General features: G+C 43.3%; 1 protein-coding gene across 1 annotated transcript in view; it reads right to left on the reverse strand.

The window, feature by feature from the left end:
* LOC144106527 (uncharacterized) overlaps positions 1-23,097 on the reverse strand; it is a 105,421-nt gene that overhangs the window by 17,457 nt on the left and 64,867 nt on the right. Inside the window, exons 3-15 of the mRNA XM_077639374.1 lie at positions 21,557-21,625; positions 20,413-20,576; positions 19,418-19,518; positions 15,974-16,110; positions 14,088-14,185; positions 11,877-11,974; positions 10,910-11,037; positions 9,725-9,790; positions 8,455-8,561; positions 5,590-5,687; positions 4,255-4,403; positions 2,853-2,959; positions 1,726-1,823 (exon numbers count right to left, since the gene is read on the reverse strand). Coding sequence (XP_077495500.1) covers positions 1,726-1,823; positions 2,853-2,959; positions 4,255-4,403; positions 5,590-5,687; positions 8,455-8,561; positions 9,725-9,790; positions 10,910-11,037; positions 11,877-11,974; positions 14,088-14,185; positions 15,974-16,110; positions 19,418-19,518; positions 20,413-20,576; positions 21,557-21,625 — 1,420 coding nt within the window. The remainder of the gene's footprint in view (positions 1-1,725; positions 1,824-2,852; positions 2,960-4,254; positions 4,404-5,589; positions 5,688-8,454; positions 8,562-9,724; positions 9,791-10,909; positions 11,038-11,876; positions 11,975-14,087; positions 14,186-15,973; positions 16,111-19,417; positions 19,519-20,412; positions 20,577-21,556; positions 21,626-23,097) is intronic.

The raw sequence follows: 23,097 nt of genomic DNA on the forward strand, positions 1-23,097 counted from the left end.
TTTGTGAGTGCCTTGTATTTACCTGTAGAAGGACGGCAGACTAGGCGAGTTGGTGCTCCACATAGGAAGAGACTGTCTCTTTCTGTGCCTTCCTTTCGCTGTTAAAAATTAATTCCTGTATTTAGCGCCGAAATACGTGCGCGGAGCTGTGTTCTGGACGGCCTCAATCCTGGTCTTCCGACGTAGGGTAAGATCATCCGTCTGTGACCGCAGCAATCGACGGCCCCCAAGGCCTACAAAACACTGTTGCGTTGCATTACCGGAGGGTGCCGTGCTTGTACGACAGATTGTGATTGTGTTCTTCACCCCCTTCCCTCTTTCCCTTTTATATCCCCTCATCCTTCTTCCCCATTGCAGGGTAGCCAACTGGAACATTCTTCTGGTTAACATATCTTCGTCCCCTCTTCGTCTGCGACCTTATGAGAAGTTGTTTTCGTTGTGTTGTGTAGTCTTGATTCCCTGCAGATTATCCTCGCTCTGTTGCTAGTTCTTTCACTCAGCTTTTCTCCTCATAGGATCTTCGCGGCTTTTGTTGCTGTTTTCGTTGCCTGTTTGCGTTGAGGTTTTCATGCTTGTCACATTATTTTCTGCTCTTGTTCTCCGCACAAATGCATTCATATGATTTTTTTTTTGGTCTTTTGGCCGTCTGTAATGGTCATGTGCCCCCTTTCCGTCGTTCGCACATAAAAGTTGAAAGCTCAGAAGTACCGTCCGTGTTCTTCTTTATCTTGTCTGTAGTGTTATTTTGTGTCAAAATATGAACTAGCCCTACATCAAGCGCTGCTACGTCTGGAATTTACTCAGCTGAGATGTAATATAACTATATATATATATATATATATATATATATATATATATATATATATATATATATATATATATATATATATATATATATATATATATATATATATATATATATATATATATATATATATATATATATATATATATATATATATATATATATATATATGCATTTCGAAAAAAGAAAGAAAAACACGTCACAGGTGGTATTCTAACCAGTTATTAGATAATGTGCGATTTTTTGAAAACCAAGTGAAAATTTTTTGCGGGCTGTGTGGTGCTTCTCGTTCATGATTAAACTTCGCGAAAGAACGCTCTGTGTGTGCATCTGTTTCCTGTCTCTGTCCCCGTTCTTTCGCGCAGATTAATCATGAACGAGTGAAGATGTTGTGGGGCAATCTAACATCTTGTTCGTTATTAGCCTTAGGTACGCAACAGAAAACGTTCTGCGTTATTCTGACATTGCGCTGCTGAGATGTTAGCTCACTGGAAACAAAATATATTATTATTGCAGTCAGAAAGTTCTGAGGTTAAGAAATCGATAAGTGAAGAAAGTTGGGCGAGTAGGTAGATATTCTTGATTCACAGTAGCGCAGCAAACACGGATAATAGGCGAGACAGGAAATCGCGCACTAACTCCGAAATTCTATGCATGTGCACTCCTGCAACTGCAGTTTTCTGATTAACACCGACAAAGCTTGCAAGCGTAGTTGATCGGGCTAGTTGACAAAGCTGACGACAAAGCTGTGACTAATGCAATATTTTTTTTAGGAATGTGATCACAATATCTGCACCTAGTCCTACTGCTAAGATGTGATTTTTTTTTTGTTGTTGCGAAAGGTTCGTGTTGAGTATATCTGCAACACTTCGCTCAGTCAGATTGTTCTCTGCTTTACAGAATCATAGAGGTGCACTCACTGTCTGTCGTTGATCTTCAAGTAGCTGTTTGAGCAGTCTTGTCCCGACTGGATGTTGAAGACCGAGCAGGTGACGACGACCTCAGAGTCAGGCGGTGCCTACAAGCATTTGCAAGCGGTATAGTTGGGAATCATTTGCTTTTAACTTTCAGAAAAGCATAACGGACAGTGCAAGGAAGTGAACACGAAGCTTACTGTGATTTGGGCAAATTACATGAGAAAATTTACTGGCATATTGCAGCCCCACGCACTACAACGAAAACAATATAATAGATGTCAGTTGACTATACCCACGTAAGCGACGCATCGACTAGTACCGACTGTTGAGCTCTGTGTCAATATCATCATCGTCGTCAGCCTGACTACGCCCACTGCACGGTGAAGGCCTCTCCGATGTCTCTTCAATTAACCTTGTCCTTTGTCACATGCGCCCACCGTTTGCCTGCGAACTGCTTAATCTCATCCGCCCACCTAACTTTCTGCCGCCCCCTGCTACGCTTGCATTCTCTTGGAATCATGCATAAACTTATAAACTTGTCAGCATGACCCAAAAAAATCGAAATACATGCGACAAAATTCAATTTTAGCTTATTAACTCTGAACTGAGAAAAAGACAGCACAAGAACTACATGCCGATAAACAAAATCAGCCGATGATTCATGTACACGTGGGAAAACATTTCTCTTAAACATGTAATCAGTAGAGTCTTAAATGTTTATGAAAAGGTTGTGGCATAAGTAAGACAAGTAGCTGGGCGATATGGTCGTTAATATTATGGTAGAGTGAAATGACTTGGAAATTATGAATAAATAGAAGAACATCGAATTTGTGAATCTACCTCCTTGTACTGATTGGCGCGTCCTGTGCAATTGTGTCCCAGCACTGAACACGACAAACTTTTCTAATTTCTATTCAATTACTTTTCAGCTATAAAATAATTACACTATTCATTTCCAATTGATTAACACCAGAACTTTTGAAAAAGATGAAAACCCAATGCTCTCCTTATTTTTGATGACTCTTGGCTTCTTTGATATGCAATACTCCGTAAAGGTTTGCAGCATTTTTTCAATCCGTTTTATCGCGAGCGAGACACTTTCATCGAAGTGCGCAGACGAATGAACGTACCAGCACGTAGTAGGTGATGACTTGCGATTCGTGAGGGAAAATCCTCCTCGTGGGGTGTTTCTCAATGGTGGCTGAGTTCTTGGAGAACAAATCCAATGTGTATGTACCTGAAACCTATTCAAAACTTAGTGCAATTTCATGGACATGGCAAAAGAAAATCGTTCCGCTCGGTGCACAAGTGTTTAAAGAGCAAACTCAGGTCTTCAAAAGCTTCCTAATTAAGACAAAGAAGAGAAAATGAAACATACAGCCGGCGCAAGAGAGGAGCAAAGCCAAAATATCGATTGAAGAGAGCGAAAGTTTTCTAGAAAGAATACGGTTCGTTTGATATAGAAGTTTTGTATTTCACCGCTAAAAATAAATATGCCAGCTTCACACGGCATCCTTTTTTGTTATTTCCAGCTAACTGCTTATTCCGTTGTTCGCTTTAGGAGGCTGTAACCTGACGTCATGGGCAACGTTGTGTGGCACAGAGCTCAGCTTCAGTAGTGCTAGCCGGGGCAGGAGGAGGAGGAGGAGGAGGAGGAGGAGGAGGAGGAGGAGGAGGAGGAGGAGGAGAAAAGTTATTTGGAGTGGTAGCGTGGGTGGCTTCCTCATAGCAGATACACCGGCAGCCTTTCGCCGTGTTAAATACTCCACAATACGACGGCCACTGTGACGTAAGTGCTTGCTCCCTGTAATCAAAAGGCTGGGCTGCAGCAGCTAGCTATACAAAGTTCTGCACACCACATCGTCCTGATAAGAGAAGAGTCCCTTCAAAACGCCATGTGAACATCACTAAGAGGAACAAAAGGAAATAAAAAAGAGCAAGAGAAAACGCTTGACACATTGACCCTTTATTTAGCGAACGCACTAGCTACACTTTGTTGTTGTGTTACGTATTTATTGAACAAAAAAGAGGTCAGAATCCTACCGGTACACCGTTTCTGCACGGCAACCCTGTACGCTCTGAACTCTTTCTGGCTGCGTCCTAAGGCAGGTAACTAGCGTGTAGGCCTGATGAAATGAAACGTTAACTTCGAAGCGGCAGCGTACGCGCCGTCGTGAACATCAATCAATCAATCAATCAATCAATCAATCAATCAATCAATCAATCAATCAATCAATCAATCAATCAATCAATCAACCAACCGATTTATTTTCTATCTAATAGAAAAGGAGCCAGGACTAAAAGTTCGCAAGCTTGACAAAGGTCCTGCCCGCCCCGAAGAATCTACTTCTTCCTAACGGGAATAATGACAGCTACAGAGCAGTACAGCTTTAGCAAGAAAGCGGCGCTATTATATAGTGCACGCAATTTGGGTATTTCGGACCAGGGAGCCACGCAAGCTTGTCCGCGTTTCGCTTTAATATATATCCCTCCGTACTGCGTGGCGTCAGCGTGAAACGTGGCCCGCCTCACCTTTCGTCTGCGGCTCCCGGTAGAGGAAGCAGGAGAAGTGTCCCTGGCGCACACCGCGCTGCTTCTTGTAGGTCAGGCTGTAGGTGGCCCTCTCTTCGACCGAGCCGTACGAGTAGGTGAAGTCACGGGGGCGCGAGTGGCCGCACAGCCTGCGAAGGTGTTTGTTCAGCCAATGCTCAGGGCGAATATGCGCGCTCGGGGTCACAAGCAACCTTCATGTGCTCTTTACTATCGCCGTTCTCACTAGCCAAGCTGTTTTTACTGCAAGGCAAAGGCATCTCATCTGCATCTGCTAAGGCATCTGCAATGGGAATGCTTCTGGATTGCAGGACATTTTCCTTGTGTAATGGTGGATACGATGAAGAGCATCACTGAACCGTTAGTGATTCGTGTACAGCGCACTAAGAAGTTAGCGCACCGCTGCAACCATGGATGCACTGCGTTCCGCCAGGCTACAAGTGTTCTGGGCGCCTAATTTGGCACCTGAAATAAAGTCTAATCCCCCCTCTTTCTCTGTAGTATTACTTAAATATTGTCTTCAATATACAATTTTCTAATTATCAAAATTTTTGCCCAAGAAAGCTGTACTTGTGCCGTCGGCTGCTTGGGCCGCGATACATAGGATAGCACATCCTGAACGATTAGAGTTCCGCGCTTGGTTGACAAGATTTCTTGCCTATAGGCGCTCTCGACGTAGCCCATTTAGCTGACGCACGTCACTTGCGGCTACGACACAGCGCAGAAGTCCATGCCTATAAAAGCGCAGAAGGCAAGTGGTGTGGAAAGGTACTCTATGGGTCTGCTTAAAAAATGTGTGCTACTTTCGCTATGCCACTGTGATCCACACAGAAAACTTCATCGCAGACTGCCTACTGCGGAAATGAATAGTATTGAAATGCCAGCGCACGGTTACATCCTTCCGACTCCGAGCTAGCTCACAGCTATCTGTGCAAGCAATGAGTGACAGACTGATCTTTCATAAGGTTCGCGTTCCTAGGAGCTAAAGCTTCCGACGTACTGTGACGTCAGAATTGTGTGACTTCGTGTGACGTCGTTTGTACTCGCACTCTTTCTTTCTTCTTGTCGAAGCTTGAAGTTAGCGCAGTTTTCCTTCAAAAATCATTGGGAAAGTTTGTTCCTATCCCAAAACGCACTATGCATCAAGGTATTAAAAATTAATGGCCGCTTCGCTATATGCACTCAAGACGATTGTTGCGTGATGAATCATTAGGTAACTGAAGCGGTTACCAGGAACGGCGCTTACTTGGCAGCACATAAATGTGTCCTGCAATTACTGGTATTGAGTCCTGTAACACAGGTAATATTGGGCCTTGCCTGTCGTTGTAGTTGAACCAGTGGAGCCTCTCCTTGGAACAATCCGTGTCCAGCCTGAAGTCGTTGCACCACAGGTAGTGGACCATGTGGGGGACGCTCTGTGGGAGGTGGCGGGCGATGCATTCAAGCATAACATTTTTACTGCTGTCTTCTGATTGAGTTAAATTCTAAACAGGCGTAAAAGTGATTGTGTCACGTTGTTGAGGGAATATTAAGGTGGACGTCGGTACCCTTTTCATGCTGGAGCAGACGTACAGTACAAAGGCCATACGGCCATGCGCCAGAAACTTCGCTTGATATTGAAACACGTATTGGAGCAAACTCCCAGCTAACTCCATAAGCATTCGTGTGATGTAATCATGTGGTGTGATATTATACTGAACGTGCTGGTAATACCTAACTTCATTAGCCCGATACTCATAGGAACGAACAACACTGGGCGCAAGCATCACACACACACACAGACAGGGCGCACACAGACAGGGTGTTTGTGATGCTTGCATGCGCCCAGTGTTCGTTCCTGTGAGTTGCGTGCGAATGAAATTAAATATGAACCAACTAGGCCCATTTGCAACTTTACATTGGTCATATCCGTCCGAGCGTTTCTGTCTAAAGAGTGCTCATTATCGTGGCTAAGCCATAGTGATGAAGCAAGCCAAGCCAAGTCGATAAATTATGTCATATCTAGGGCACGCTTACCACAAAAATTACCGGTCGGAATTCGCTAGTCAGAGTTTTTGCAATGAGGTCAGGTATGGCGTCACAGGCTGCACTGAAAGCTCGGAAAGCGTAAGCAGCCCTGTGTCCCGCCAAGGATGCCAGGTGTCTAAAAGCGCGTGAAATGCAGTGACCGTAATCATGGTTTAAGAAGCTCATGTGCATCTGGGGCAAAAGTCCCCGCACTGTATGCTCCGTGAACGAAAACGATATATCTCTTATTAGAAGCCGACTCGAGATCACTCTTTTGGAAATGAAAGTCCAAATCCTGTTATTTCCCCTCCACAAGGGTGGTCTCCATCCGTCTGCTAATAAGAGAGATATCGACTTCCTTAACGAAACACGCGGTCTAGAGACTTTTGTCCCCGACTGCACAGTCTGTGAAATAATCTTTAACGTCTCCTTCCCCATACACTTCGTCAGCTAAACCGAGCACACGCTATTCCAAAAATACAAACAAGTACATCATTACACCTGCCCAACTCTTTTTTTTTTTCAGACTCCGTTCTCAGCCCGCTTATCAGAACTGCCCTGCTCCCTATTTAAATCTGGAATACAGTCTTTTCCCTTGTCCTGTCCCTTTGTCCACTCCCTTCCCCTTCCTCCTGGAGATTCTTTGTGCCGTCTGCTCACTTGGAAGACCACGCAGCTAACCTCGTTGAACCAGGCGAAAATCTGCTCTGCAACCAATCTCTGCTCTTTAATGAAGTAATACAAAAAACGCATTTAGGGTCTTAACATTCAGCCCACACAATGGTAGCACTAGAGGTTTATTTGGGGCCAACAACATTCTAATGGTCAACTAACAAGGTAAATGTTGTCTTGGTTTGGCTATGTAAAAATCAATCAATCAATCATCCAAGCAATCAATCAATGAGCATTTATTTCACCAACAAAGTGTACAGGTGGTGAAAAAGGGCGGCGGAGAAAAAGCTGCAAGTTTCGCAGCTTGACAGAAGCCCCGTCCGCCCCTCGAGCAGTGACAGGCTATAGTACATGTAAAGAACGTGCATGCACACACACACTGATAATAACAGAAAAAAAACATGTAATCGATGCTGATCAAGAGCTACAAAAACAGAAATACCACTCATATCTGTCATTTATGATAACATATGTTGTAACAGAAAACTGTGTCGAAATAGCACATGGTTATCAAATATGTAAATCTTGGAAGGCAGATGCATGCTGTACACAAGAGACACAAAAAAACACGATTGCATTTGTAATTGAATATTTCATTCATTTTTGTCTAGTGAAATGTGATGCATATTACCTACAAGAATAATTCTGTTAGGAGCCGATTATTTAGTGTCAATACATCGATACCTAGTTGATCAAAGTAGTTTATTAGTTTAGGTAGAGTACAACTTGCCCGCTGCCGACCGTGCTCTGTGCGTGAGAATGGTATTTGGCATGGGGGTTGGTGTCTATATGGGTAACGTAGTGGGTGTGTTTGAGGTTGGCATTTGGTAAAAATGAGTCCAGTTTTCCATGGACTGCACTTTAATAGCAAAAGCAATAAATAGCTCTTACTTCCCATTATTCCTAAATCGTTCCTAGAAAAAATTATTAATAATAAGTTTATTTGAATGGAAATTGCATTCCACTTTAAGTTGATACGTGTTATGACGAACACGCTACTTTTTATTCGGCTATTTCGTTCTGGATATCGCTACCACCTACTTCGAAATGAAATGTTTCTTAAACCCACATGCATTTAGGAACAGGCTCGTTCTTTTTTTTAAAGTGAAACTGAATCCCTAAAGAAGTTCACCTATGTCTCTTTCCATTTGTCGTATTAATCAGTTTTTTACTACTGCCCATGCTGTGAATGAATTGCATCCTGAATTGAGAACCACCTCTCTGAGCTAGGTCAATTGTTTTATTTATTAAACTGCTCATATTTTTCTACTTTTTTCATTTCTTTTCTCTCACTGCTTTGATTGTATTTAGTTTTATACGACAATGTTCGGAGGTGCCGATACAGTCACAGACTACGAGACCTCGTTTTGCATATTATTTTTCGCAACCTCACTCCAATAACTGAATAAACAGTTATCAGAAATGGCGCTTCTATATGCCTTACGTGTCATCACATGTGCAACAAAAAAGACGCTTTACAACTGCACGCTGTTCTTTGCTTACCATGATATCGTAGCGGACGGTCATGTCCATTTCAGTTTCCATATCGTCTCTGAATGGCGAGACAATTTTCACGATGGGACTGGCCACCATGTTGACGCAGATCTGAGCTGCAGCCAAATAGAACGAATCAAAAGAACGAAATGCTGAGCAGTTGAGTAGAATACTTATGTCTGTGAAAAGAAAATCTTATTCTTTCAGTACTTGACTTCAATCGACTTAACAAAAACACTTTTTCAGCGCATAACGCGCGTTAGTCGCGCAAATTACTAGATATAAAAGTTTTGATTATGCTGCCGAGTTAGTCTTTAGCACAAAAGAGAGAACACAAGAATAGCTATCTAACTCAGAGTTATCTGCTCAAATGTTCCGGTCTTTTGAGCGACATAGTCTTGAATATTGAGCTCCATATAGCCGGCTAACTAGGCTGGCGGTACTGGTGCCGGCATCTGCCGGTGTTGGAGGAAGTCAACGCGGAAAACTCGCTTCGTGCGGAAAATTGAACTGAGCCGACTTCCCGGGTATGAAAATAGCGCGCCGGGAGACCTGCTGTACTGTTCTGCTTCTGTGCAGGTTGGCGAGACATTTCCCAGCAAAAAAAAAAAAAAACTCGACAGAATTTTTTTTGTTGTCAGAACAGTTTTTTTTGTGTTGTAGTTGGCCATGCACGTATTATAAGAACAGAATTTTTTGTTGTATTGTGCTGTCCGTTGTCGTAGTGTCAGAACTACATTACTACAAAAGTACCATAGTTCTGTCAGCGCAGTACAGTAGTACTGCACACTACAGTACTGTGGTAATGTACAAAATACTACAGAATATACTACAGTACTGCAATACTACAATCCTGTATGAAAAATTGGTCGCTGTGACAAAACGATAAAACATTTTGTGGTATTTTGGGCGTCATTCTGTTGACTTTTCGACTTGGTTTTCTGTATATTAAAGTTACTTCAGAAATCATTCTACAATAAAGATGTGTGTAACTTAACTGCAACGGAAAGCTCTATATAAGGTTATTCAATTATTCGTACGCTACTGTAAAGCGCCGAGGCTGAGTGAACTTGGATCAATGTAATGTTAGTATGTAGTCGGCGCACGCTAACGGTGTTTAATGACCTCGCTGAAATATTGTACGAAAAAAAAATCCAGTCCCACTTTCGCGAGAAATATTTTCTCCTTTCCAGTAACCAGACAAACGATGTTACAGCTCATAGACTGCTATAACAACATGATCCAGGGGAGGGTAGAAAAGGGTGGTAAAAATGATTACCTTGTTGTTCAGGAGCTCCCACGTAAGTTGGAGTGTTTGGTGATTCGACACAGGCTGTTTTCTTCCCTAAAAAGCACAAAAACAACGACACCGCACACATTGAATAAATGTCGTCTGATGCTGAAGAAAACAATTTGATGAAGCCAATATGCTTCTTCTCTAATAGAGTTGCGTCTTATGCAACACCACGACAAATAAAGACGAACAAGTACAGATGCTAATGTTTGCTGCATAAACGTTATTTTATCTTTCGATCTATTAATGTGACAGCATTAGAAGCCTCATCAGGAAAAAATGCATCGTTAGTCACATAATTTCCAGAGCCGAGAGTTTCGTCACCAGATTGGAAGTGACTATTATACATTTTGATGTATACCATCACTGCGACCGTGTCGCTATGCTCAGACACATCTAGCCGGCTCGAAGAGATGCTTGGTTGTGTGCAGGTGCAAAACTCGAGTAAAGGCATCAACAGCTTCTGCTGCCATCGTCGCCAACACATAATGTAATTAGGTGTCCTTTTGAATTTACTTATATTTGTCAATGTCTTTCTTTTGATTTTGTGGAACATTTGTGTTTATGTTTTACGTACAGAAGAAGAAAGGGAATTTTAATGAAAGAAAGGCGGAGAGGTCGGCCGGTGGTAACAGGGCCCTGGCCTGCTACTCCACACAGGGGAAAGGGAAGAGGAGGAAAAGGAAAGTGTGAATGAAGGCTGATGATGGTACAGAAATTACGCTAAGTCAGTAGATTGCAGTAATTGTTCTTCGTCGGCGCCCTTGTGTCCTCGGTCCTGTTCTCCTTATGATCACATTTGCTGGTTAAGTGCCAGCCAGTTCCAAGGCAGCTTCTCTTCAAGAACTAACCAGTGAGAACGTTTCTGAAGTGGATTTTTTTGTGCTAGCAATTCTGCATTCTCGTTTCACTGAAATTGACAAAATCAATACCTAATTACCTTCAAAGTGCCATTGTGGTACCTTGTAATGCTTCTTTAACGTCTCCGATATCCGCATAATCTCTCCCCTTCCGGCGTCCACACTTGCGTTACGTAACCTCTAGCTACTGCTTAAGGTGCTAAATAACGCCTACTAAATAAGCACCGCTTGCGACTTTTCTGTTATTGAAACCTTCCCTACTAAGTTTTGGCTGCGCACAGCCAGTCATGGCAAAAAAAAAAAAGCTCACCGGCTATCCTGTGCAAGACGCACTGCACCCTGTCTTTGGGCGAGGAGGCCAGCTTGACGTTGATGGAGGCCGTGCTCGTCGGGGGGATCTCAATCTCGACTTTGTGCGCAGTGGGGAAGTGGCAGTACCTGCAGCAGGTTCCACAAGAGAACGCTGTGGCTAAACAGCAATTACCAGTGGAAAATCACGGGGCTCCCGCCTTTGTTTTTAAGCATTGCTACAAGTATAAAAGAGGCATGAAACGCATTGCAGTAAAGGCCGAGCATATTCCAGGACGACTTCTTCCAACCGATGTTGTCTTCCACAGTGGCGCATTCCTCCTTTGGTTCGACGCGCTGAGCTGCAGTAGTACTGACATGGGAGTCATGTCATGCACTCTTGATGTCAGTATTTGTTCATTTTCTTCTATATTTTGTTTAATCGTGTATTAAAGCTTTCATATTGTTTGGCTTTTAAATCTGCACGCTTTTTGGAACGAATGCTTTTCTCTATGGCTTTGTAAACGGTTTTGGTTTTGTATTACTTTTTTTCTTTCTTTCCATCGTGTCACTTTTGTTGTAGGTTTCCGCCCTGGAGCAACCCTTTTAAGTAGTATTCCAAATAAATAAAATAAACAATGATGGAACTACGGCTGGACTCTAGCGGCGCTAAGCACTCTTCTTCTTTGACACACGGCATCTTTTTGTTGTTTAGCCCCTAGATGGAGCGCACACAAACACAACCTTGACACATGTGTCACTTCCATGACATACGTCAGACTTCAGCGGCAGCCATTTGCCAGGAATAAGAAGGATAGCCATGCTATTTTTTCATCCTTAAGTTTTTTTCTTACATGGGAGTGAGCTTGTGCAGTCAAAGCTGGGCCGTAGCAGGCAACGCAGTTTCTCCAGGTTTTGTTAGTAAAATCTAGTGGATTAGCGTTTCCGCACTTTAAAGGAAAGTTGAGCGGGGAGCATGTCTGACATACCTCTGCAGTTCGACCGTAATGTAGCTCTGCCTGCAGGGCCAGTAGTCGCTCACTTCAAACACAGGGCAGCTCATGACAACGAAGGACTTCTTGGGAGCCTGCACGCCACGCGGGATGCGAACGGTTAAGCAGGTGTGAACAGTATTCATCTATTTTTTGGCTACATCGCTGAAGTTAATAAAAAAACCTTCCATCTATACTTTCTTTACTTTCAATGTTAAACCTCACCTGTGTGCCCACAGTAAGAACTCACTCTTCTACCCAGAAATTGAAATGCCGTTCTTAGGGACTCCAGAACAGGGAGATCCAGGGGAGCGGTAGCCCCCTCTCCTTCGCAACATTTGTCGAAAGGAGGGGCGGGGCCGCCTCCCAGTCTCCAGCTGCTGGCACTCAGTCCAGATTTTTGCAAACGCTGCAATTCTAAGACGTTATTAATGTAAAGACCAGTGGGGCTGAACTAGTTGGCTTCGTAGCCTGTCATAAAACCTTTCTTTTGAGTAATCTAAGCCAATCTTGTCCAAACAGAAGTCATTGGTTAACTGACGTCGGTTTATGGCTAGCAGAATTGAAGCGCACTGTATGCAAACGTTTCTAATGCCGTCGATCTCTCTTCATTTGCACATATTTATAAAGTTGGTCATTTCAATTTAAGTTTTATATGCGCGAACGTATACGTCTTTCAAGAGCGAAAATAAAAATATAAATAATTAAGAACGTTTAATTAATATTCTGAATAAAATGAAATAAAAATAAGAAAAACTGGAAGTCTTGCTCCCCAACTCCAAAAAAGTTCCGATGACCCTGGCCATGCTGCATGGCCATGGTGTAAGTTCTTTTTCTTTCTGTTAAGAAGTGTTACTTGCAAACACACATACAGCAGAATCACTAAATAACATCAGCAACTCTCTCACCCTGGTTCCAAATGTGTCCTCAAAAGGAAAAGAGGGATAGGGGTTGATGTGCATTGAATTAATAACAGGTGTACGTGCACGACTATGCACACTTGTCATGAAAAGGAAATGGACGGGATCTTGCCTCTAGATACATTTCTCTGGATATAGCATCAGAAATCTTAGGCTGAGAAACATTTATCGTCCAATAGTACAGTGATGCACGCCGAATTCCCTCCCTTCCTTTAACCCTTATTGTGTCTTTGTCATCTCTGTTCCTAGCGGACCTTTCTGGCACCTTTCACAAAGGTGGATATACATTGCAGAAATTCGGGACAGCGCTCAGCCAGTGTCGCTAAGCCTAGCGGACTATCACTTCCTCTTCTGCAGCCAGTCGTCATTCTCCTTCTTTCAAAGTCACGGATGATGTCAATGCGCTGTTTTTGAATGTTCAAATCCATACGCCAGGTATTGGCAGCCAGGGGAACTAGAAGTGCTTCACGCGGATTCTTGGTAATGTCTATGTGCACCTCGGAATAGCATAAGAAAACACTGTATTGTTGTAAAAAATAACAGTACTGTTGGTGATGCTTCTAACCCGGTTGATAATGCTGCTAGATCCTTTAGCATTATGCGCAAGGAAATGCTAAACGCTTTTGAAATTATAATAAGGAATTAATTACTCATTGGCATCCACCCGAGCGCAGCCATACGGCTACAAAGGAAAGCTATACAGCTTCCACAGAAACTTCGTAGTTAAAGGAAAATTCGTCCTGGTCCGGGGTTCGAACCCGAGACCACCGCTTAATTACCGATTAATTAATTTGTAATTTTTAAAGAATCGATTTCCAGTCTATACACCTTTCAATGGAATTAATGTCACAGAAATGCCATTCTTACATTGGTTTTGGGGGAAAGGAAATGGCGCAGTATCTGTCTCATATATCGTTTTACACCTGAACCGCGCAGTAAGGGAAGAGATAAAGGAGGGACTGAGAGAAGGAAGGAAGAAAGAGGTGCCGTAGTGGAGGGCTCCGGAATAATTTCGACCACCTGGGGATCTTTAACGTGCACTGACATCGCACAGCACACGGGCGCCTTTTGCGTTTCGCCTCCATCGAAACGCGGCCGCCGCGGTCGGGTCCGAACCCGGGAACTCCGGATCAGTAGCCAAGCGCCCTAACCACTGAGCCAGCGCGGCGGGTTCTGAAATTCCATTCTGCAAATTTTAAAGAGCGCGATCCAGAGTTTTATAACAATGTCCCAAGCGAAAATTTTTCATGCGACAGCAAGGGTTCGTACACCTCGCCCCTTAACTCACCAGAATGACGAAGTCTGTCTCTTCGCGGTGCGTCGTGCCGCTGACGTCCAGCGTAAACTCGACATGCTTTATAAGGTCAATGATCTGCTTCGGGTGCCCTGGAAAGAGCAGATGCGCTTTCATAGTTTGCCTGCCTAGACGTCCCAAATTGAACCATAAATATTGGTACAGTACGATGAGCTCATACGCATGTGTATGCGCTTGCTTGTGAATTTTGGTCTGTCCTCCAACATTCATCGTCATGTGTGCGAGACGCATTCATATTCATATTTTCCACAAGAATGCTACTTCATGTTGCGTCTATCGGGCTGTTGGAGTTGGCATACAAAACCAAGCCGATCAGACGTAAAAATCGTAGGTATCCGCCGAAGTACAGGGTCGGTCAAAAGTTCTCAGGCCACAGGGTCTGCTTTCGAGCGTTATAGTCGGACATTTACGAGACTCCCGAAGCCCCGAAATCTCTATAGAGGATAGGATAAGTATCATTCTGACCTCTGAGAAACTTGATACCTTTAATTCTATCATAAGCGGCAGAATATGCCGCTGAAATGCAGACCCTGTAGCCTGGGAACTTTTGGCCAACCCTATACCTCTACTCCCTAAATTGCCATCTTGAAAGGCAGAAGCCTTCTGGCTAGCACGTCGGTTCTGCTCATGGTTATGAATGTCGCTTATTGTTTTTGCTTATTTTAACTTTTCACTTTGGTTTCTTATTTTCCAACAGACACAGTAAGTTTTCCGGGACACGAATTTTTAGAACTGGGATATTAAATTTAGACTTGCCGTTTAGATGTAATGAAAATGTTATTAAATGCATGATCAAAAATGAAAACTACCAGCAATTTTAAGAAAGCTAAGGTCTTTGTTCTTTACGAAAGAGCAAGGAACGCTGGCGTTTTCATAACGCAATGCTCTCATTAATATTAGGGTTTGCCTTGTTGGGTACGATCCTACAAACCTGGAAGAATTTTACGGCTTTCAGAAACATCGAAAGAATCTTTGCAGCGCCAAACATTTGGATGGATCAAGAAAATAAAACAGAGAACAATGGAAAGACTTCGGCCGCACCGTCGCATCTTACAATAAGTGTCAAGGAACATGAATACTTAGTTTGAGTGGCTAGTGAACTTTAACCTCACGAAGTGCGTCGACAAGCGTACAGGGTCAAGACGTTTCTCGGGATTTCTCTTGGATTGTTAAGGAAAGATTGGCACCGATAAAATGCACTAGCGGGTAGCGGTGTCCAAACATGTGATGCTGCACTGATGTGTTATGCGCTCATTTATCTACGGAAAGCTTACATACCCAGCAATTCTGGGCAAAAGCATTTTCGAACGGGAAACCATTTATGAACGCAATCTTTTTATGTAATGTAAGATTTCACTATAACAATCAGCATATCTGCAGATCACCCAATGGCAGCCTTGATTTTTTTTATTTATTGACGTTTGTGCTATCGTCAAAAGCGTTCCCCCATTGGTTTTCTATGGCAGTCTTAACTGTTCGATGCGATCGATGCAAACACTTCAAAAGAAAGATTTTTCTACATATGAGAAGAATGGACCATTAGTTTTAATATTACCGTGAAAGTATCTTACAATTTTTCAATTTTCAAAACTTTTGTCCGAAATTGCTGGACATGAACCTTGATGGACACTGCAGTCAGCGTGATTATTGACTAGGCTCATGAATCGCTGATCTATGAAGGGCGCGTCTGCGTGGGTTGAGTAGATACTTCATTATTAAAGCTACCTGAATTGTTATCAAAAAACTTTCAGGAAGGATGACGGTGCTTCTTATACACGGTAGTAATGACTATTGCGTCAGCGTAGCTAAAAAAAGTATTTCCCTTATTAGCAATCTGCATGGCCGCGTTTTCCGCTTACTTTTGATCACCTGGAGTTGACAGCTGTAGGAGGCGTGCTGCGGGTTGGCCGTCTTAAGCACGATCATGCTCTCTTGAGATCCAGGGTTGCCAGATGTAAACGTAAACGGAGCCTGGGGAAACTTGTTGTTGCAGAACCTGCGCAAAGGTGCACCCGACTTAGCCGCACACCGTGAAGGCCTTTATTCAGTGTCGCCACATTGCGGTTTTACAGTCGCAGAGTTTGTCATTATAACAGACCCCCCAGGTTTGGGCCACTTCTTTGCTGTTACGGATCACAAACATACAGTCGTGAGCATTATGAGAGGAAAATACTTTTTGGGCAAAAATGAGAATTATCTGGTCATTTCTGAAATAAATTTAGGAATAATTTTTCGATATTCTACTGGTTAAAATGAAAAAAAAAACTGAGCTTGTCGCACATAATTATCGGGAAGCCAATAAATTAGTGCTCAAACTTTGTTATCTCTCTCACTGCTTACGACTGTACATCGAACGATGCAGTGACGCTTTCCAAAGAGCATCGCCTCCTAGGTGCAGCTGACCTTATTTATCTTCAAGAATCCTTGTGATATCAGGATTGTTTGCTTAAACTTGAGCTTGCTGCACACATCTCACTGCCAGAAATATGTCACCCTTCTTTTCAGGGGCTCCATGTCGAAACGGGAATCCATGGCTCCTTCTCGCGTAATTCTTATCTGCATGTATGCGCGTGTTACGACAGCTCTGAAACAGGAATATAAGCATTCGCCTGCGTGATAAAATGAAGCAATTAACATAATGACGTCAAGAGTGCTACTTGGAGCAAAACGCTCAGTTTGCAATTTGTGGTATATCGCGGGCTCAAGAAATCGCCAAAACAGAGGTCGTTAGTTAGATTTGCCAGCTCATTATTTTTTTTTTTCACTCATACGTCAATAGCTGTGTTTAATGCATCCCGTGAGCGTCTTTGAGCATTCCTACGTGTTATACCATTCCACTGGATAGAACCTAAACCACGCCATTCTGAGGTGAGTCCTGAAGCAAGAATATATACGTGGGGAAAGAATTTATACAGAAATGAAGGAAGGTGTACAGCGCGCAAGAACATGTTCAGGAATTATCGCAAAAATAGCTCTCAAAGAGACACAATGTACAGTGACCAATGCGAATAATGCATACAGGTTCCAGCGACTTAGCATGGGTAAGCATGGTCTTATTAGAACAGGGAATTTTGTAAAATGTGGAGGCAACAGATGGCGGTGATAATAAAAGGTACACAGTTCCTGTCATTTGTAATGAATTAACACTAAGGCTGTACCTAGGAACAGTATAAGGCACCTCATATTTGTTGTCAATAACTATAATTGTGTGCTGCTTGGCACCGTTCAGTAAAGAATGCAGCTCTACCTGTCAAGTTAATGTGTCTGAGTCACTGCCCTTCAACGGGGTGCTGGCAATGTTCTATTTAACCCCAACGAACCGCATATTTTTCATCTCTTTCAGAGGGAGCGTTGGGTGTTATAGATGGCAGCAAGGATGCACTGTCCTGCTGCAGATGCTCACAGAACAAAAGCAACAGCGTGACGGTTCCTGCGCTCCTGAAACGCAATTTCATGACAACGGCCGCAATCATAGCGCAGTCATTTCCACTTCCGCAAACAATCTCGCACATCTTTTAGCCATGAGAAGCCTACCTAGCCTTTGACCAGCATGGCTACCGAACCCGACTGAATTAAGCCTAAAAACGAAGCCGAGCGTCACGAGAAAGCTTTCGCCGTGTATACGCCAGATTGTCTGCGTGCTTGCGTGCGCTCACTGTATTTATTTTCGCTTAGAGGGAGCTCTCTGTGGATGCCGAACATCTAAGCCGTGCCGCCCCGATTAAGAAGTAAATCCGGTGTTTATACACGATTTCGGACACAGTGCCCAGCCGGTCACGGTTCGGGCGGCTATCTTCATTTCGTATGGACACATACACATGTTGACGCGGATCGAACGGAAAGGAAACCGCGGGTTTTCACTGTCGTCTAGTCTACACGGGCGGCGAATTCCGCGCGAAAGCAAATGTGCGACCCACAATAATCTCCCATTTGCGCAGCCTTGCACAGAGCTGGATCAAACTCCGTCGGTTCGGCTCTCAAAGGCACGCCGATGCTCTCAGTGCGTCAGAACCCTTGCAGCTGCTTTGGACGGCATAACAAAAGAAGGCGTTATTCGCACGTCGCCTCTAGTGAGGTGATAGTAAAGCTCTTACGAGTGCACGTCGGGCCTCGTGGCTCGCAACTGTTCAAAACTTACTACAAGACCGCCATTTAAATTATCTATTAACTTCGGACGTGCGCTCATGCTCAGCTTGAGAACTTTTAAGCACCCGAGGAACCCTTCAAACGACCTTTTTTTTTTTTATCAGCGATCTTTTTTTCCTTTTTCAAGAGCAGTTCACTTTGCCTTGTTTTTTGGGTCGAAACTTGACTAAAATGTGAACACGCGCTCTGCAATTTGCCCTGCGTTTGTACATTTGGATGTTTGGAAGTTGAGCGCTTTTATTTTGCAGTTTAATTTCAGGGCCGCCGACTTTCGCCTGTGCCCATGATAAAGTTGATGACATGTAAGTACTTCTATGCTGGCGTAAATTTTAAACCCAAACAAAGCCGTGAGATTTTTTAGAACAAAAGGAAATACCTCCTAGAGAACACTGTATCATCTAACTACCGTATGTCACCGCTGCATCAGCGAAAAACCAACGCGTGCAAGCCTTAGTGATGCGTTCAAGTTCACTGTCTTTCAAAAGGTGATGTTTGCGGACATGTTGGAGCTGTATGACTCGTTATTTTAAAGTCTATGCGCAGGCATTGTCGTACTCAGGGCGCAGTTCCAAGTGCGAAAAAAAAACGACAAAATTTTGTCAAATACAAAAGAACGCTTTGTCATTTTGCTGAAACTGAAAGTTTTTCTGTAGTATTGTAGTATTTTCCTATAGTACTGAAGTATTTTTCTCCAGTATGTTTCTGTAGTTCTGTCACTACGACTAGGGGTAACCTAATACAGTTGAACTTCGTTATAGAAAATTGAAGGGGCCCGGCGATTACTTCACTATAGCCGTAAATTTGTTATAGCCCGTGTTGACCGAGATTCAAAGGTGAACCGTCATTCATTCGTTATATACTTTATTTCGTAATAAACCATTTGGTTATAACGAGGTTCAACTGTGCTAGAGAAAATTTTGCTGGTACTAAAAGAATTTGTGTGGTTGCTACAAATTCATGGTCAAAAATATTTGACAAATCTGTTGTGACGGCAGAAAAATTTTTTCTTTGTTTTTCGACAGGGTTCTCACGTTAAGTTGTCTCATTACGAACAAATTCACATTTCAAATTCAGCGAGTCGTACATGAGATTTGGGGTTAGTTGAGTAGAGAAATGACGCATGGCATCACGTACGGAAGCAGTTATAATAGCTATACCTTTCACTGTTGATCATGAGGTAGTCATGGGAGCAGTTGAACGTCGGACTTCGGATCTTCACTTGAGAGCACGTCACCTGTATCGTCGCATTTGGCGGCACCTGCGCGCAGAGAAAAATGTCTAATCTGGAGACGAAGATGTTCGCACACGAAGACGTGAACCTACTTTAATCCGTGTGGTGTATTTCCACAGATATCATCTATACCGAAAGTCAGACTACGCGCCCACAGCAAAACAAAGCCAACAGCGCCAACTCAGCATCCAAAAATTCCTTCGTCTCATCTCCCTACCTGACTTTATGCGGCCCTTAATACGTTTTCCTTTGAATGAACTGTATTGTGTTGCCGTAACAGACCACCACATCTTTGCTTTGCCAATACATATCAAGTCTAGTCTATTTACTTATCGTTACTTCCGCTAGGAGGATCATTAACTCATGGTTATTTTCGGAACAAAGGACATACTGGCGGGCTTATAATTTGATATATTTCAAGTTTCAAGCAGAAAAAAAATATTTAAGCTGCTTTGGAAAGTCATTAGAAGCAATCGCTGTTACCAGCACAGAATTCCAATCTGCGATATTTCTCAGGAAGAAATTGTGTTCATACACTTCCGTGCGCACAAGAATTGGGACTAAGGAATGATTGTGAGTGTGTCCACTTGTTAGCGCAGTAGATAGCTTTATGCAATCAAGTGAATCTATTTTTAATTTACCAGTAATAATTTTCTGAAAAAATAAAACCCTATTAATATTTCTTCGCGCTTCTAGTGCACGAAAGCCGTGCAGTGAAGGAGAATCATACCGTTTAGATTTTCTGAATATAAATCGAACGGATTTCCTCTGTACTCTCTCCAATCGAGTTATATCCTTTAATTGTGGGGATCCCAAACTGCCGCCACATATTTGACTTTCGACCTGGTAAGTGCAGTACAGGTAATGAACCTTGCTGCTTCGTCCAAAGCGCCAACAAAGTGTGACAAACACCGCGCTCACCATGAGTTCGTAGCCCTCGGAGTAGACGTGCGTCACCCGGGCTATGGACTGCGTGAGCTTCTCGTACTTGACGTCCGGCACTGTGGGGAAGTCGGTCACTCGCGGCCCGGCCACCACGGCGCTGTCGCTGTTGACCAGGTCGATGCACATCCACTTCTGCACCTCTGCGGAAGCCATTGGGGCCGGTTGAGTAGGACCCCGACGCCATACTCCCGGGAATACTCTCGGAGGACCACCTGCCACCTTTACTCCGAGAGTACTCCCAAGTCACCCGTCGCTAGACATTGGCCATGCGTCGCCCATTGGCGAAGGGAACTGACGTCACCAGACCGGAGCATTCCCATTGGCTGGAGGGAGTTGGTGTCACTTCCGGCAAAGCTATCAACAGCTGCTACTGCTCTCTCTTGACCAACTCGTAATGAAATTAGTGTCCCTGTGAATTCATTCATTCATTCATTCATTCATTCATTCATTCATTCATTCATTCATTCATTCATTCATTCATTCATTCATCCATTCATTCATTCATCACCTAGCAGTAGAACGAATCGTGCAAGCGGAAACGGCGACCGCCGTCACGCGTGGCCACCTCGGATATAAAGAACTTCAGTATACTACCTCGGATGCAACAAACGTTGGCATCCCACCTCGAATATACCTAACTTTAGAGCGCTAACCTCAGATATAACGTACTAAGCACGCCACTTCAGATATAATGAACTTCCAGGTGTTACCACTTTCATGTGGTACCACGGAAGTATGCCACCTGGGATATAACGAACTTTTGCTTACTCATCCAAACGATCCACCGAGGGCAGCCTGTGAGTTTTTTTTTTTTTTGTCACCTGTTCTAGCCAGAACCGTCTCCCCACCTCCCCAAAATTTCCTGATCGCTATCAAGGAATGACGTCACCACAAAGGAAGGTCGCACAACCAATAAAAATGTGCCATGTCACTGCGCAACGTGACTTTTGCATGTCATAACCCATACAACTGTCACATTCCTTTTTCCACATACTCCACCCCATGCAGTTGGCGTCCGAAACGTTTGGCACACCAGCTTACTATAGATATCAACAGGAAAAGTACCCTTAAAAGTGCAACCAATCACCTACACCAAGGAATAAGTCTTCGCTGGCATTACCTTCTTCGCATATGTCCGATGTGCTTGCCCTTCCTTGCTCTACCGGTGGGTACGAGTCTGTCTGCTCATCTGGAAAAGCGCAAAGAAAATAAAGGGTGATCACCAGTGCTGTACCACGCAAGTGCTTAGAGGAACGGGAGTGCATCGAACAGTAGAGCCTCTCAGCAGATATGTAAGCCTGGTTCTGTTTGCATCTAGGATGTTATAATAAATGTTTGAAAAACATAAAGAACACAACGCAAACCGCCGTGGCAACGTTGATAAACCACGTCACAGGTGGGACCGATTACAAATGCCAGGAACAGCTGGAGTAACGTGATCCGACTCATCAGTCTTTCTGTCATACCATGTTATTACTGATGTTTTTTTTATTACATTATACAGGAACACACGGTTTGCCGGCGCTCGTGTGCACTACACTACACATCCTCTGATTTGTGTTTAAGCGTAAGCATATAGTGCACCGTTAAAGAAGCACTGAGGGCTAATTCAGGTTAAAATTGCTGTATATAATACTGTGCTTCATCAACAAAGAGGTTGCATTAACGTAAAAAGATATTTTTAAGCTTTAAAAGGCAGAAAAAGCAATCGAAATAGAGGTATCGCTACCCTGGGTCGATTCCGCAAGCAAACTGAGTTGTGTCGGCAGTTTTTAGCGCAGATCCAAGAGGCTAGGCTTCACCACCACACATTTCCAAACAGTGATCACAGAGAACTTCTCGGTGTAGATGTCACTAGTATGATTCGGGGGCGGGAAAATTCTTAAATGCAATTTTCTAGCCATAAATGCATTTTTGTTAGATAAACATTGACATGCCAAAAAAGAGCTTTAGAATTGATTTTTGTTATAAAAAACAAAAATTGGATGAAGTTGTCCTCAGTGTCCCTTTAACCGATTACATGGCTCATTGTGGTGTTGTCAGGCAAACCATTGTATTCTACTGTTAAACTGATACAAACTCTCACTCAAATATAAATTTATGGCCGTCTCTCAGCAAGAAACCAAGCGAAATTGCATGTTAGGAAAATATTATTGACGTTTTTTTCTCGAAAAATATATCTTTTCATCACCTACTCTTTTAAATCTAATGGAGATAATTTTTACTGATATCGTGCGAGACCATTACCGTAGGCTAGTTTCGTACATATTTGTCCGAATTTCTTGCACAGAAAGACGAGGATGCAGAAACGCTGTGGACAGGACACAGTGCTATTAAAATACAACTTAAGCTGTTAGTAGCGCTCTGTCGGGTCCACTCTTTTCTTTGTCCGAATTTTTCTACACTATAAATTCCTTCAAGTTTACTGGCATCGCTTAGGGACTCCTAACCAAAAAATCATTGCCAGGTGCAGGTAAGGGCTTCTGTAAACAAAAACATTCGCTGCTATCGATAGATGCCGTTCCACTCAGCATGAAGCACGGACGACTGCATTTCGACATTGAAGCTGCGCATTTTAGTAATGCCAGTCCAACCCTGACAAAGACGTCTTCAACCCAAACTACACAGGGCATTTCATATACAGACCACAAACACTGATGA

This window comes from Amblyomma americanum, chromosome 10 (assembly GCF_052857255.1).
Source record: "Amblyomma americanum isolate KBUSLIRL-KWMA chromosome 10, ASM5285725v1, whole genome shotgun sequence".
NCBI lineage: Eukaryota > Metazoa > Arthropoda > Arachnida > Ixodida > Ixodidae > Amblyomma > Amblyomma americanum.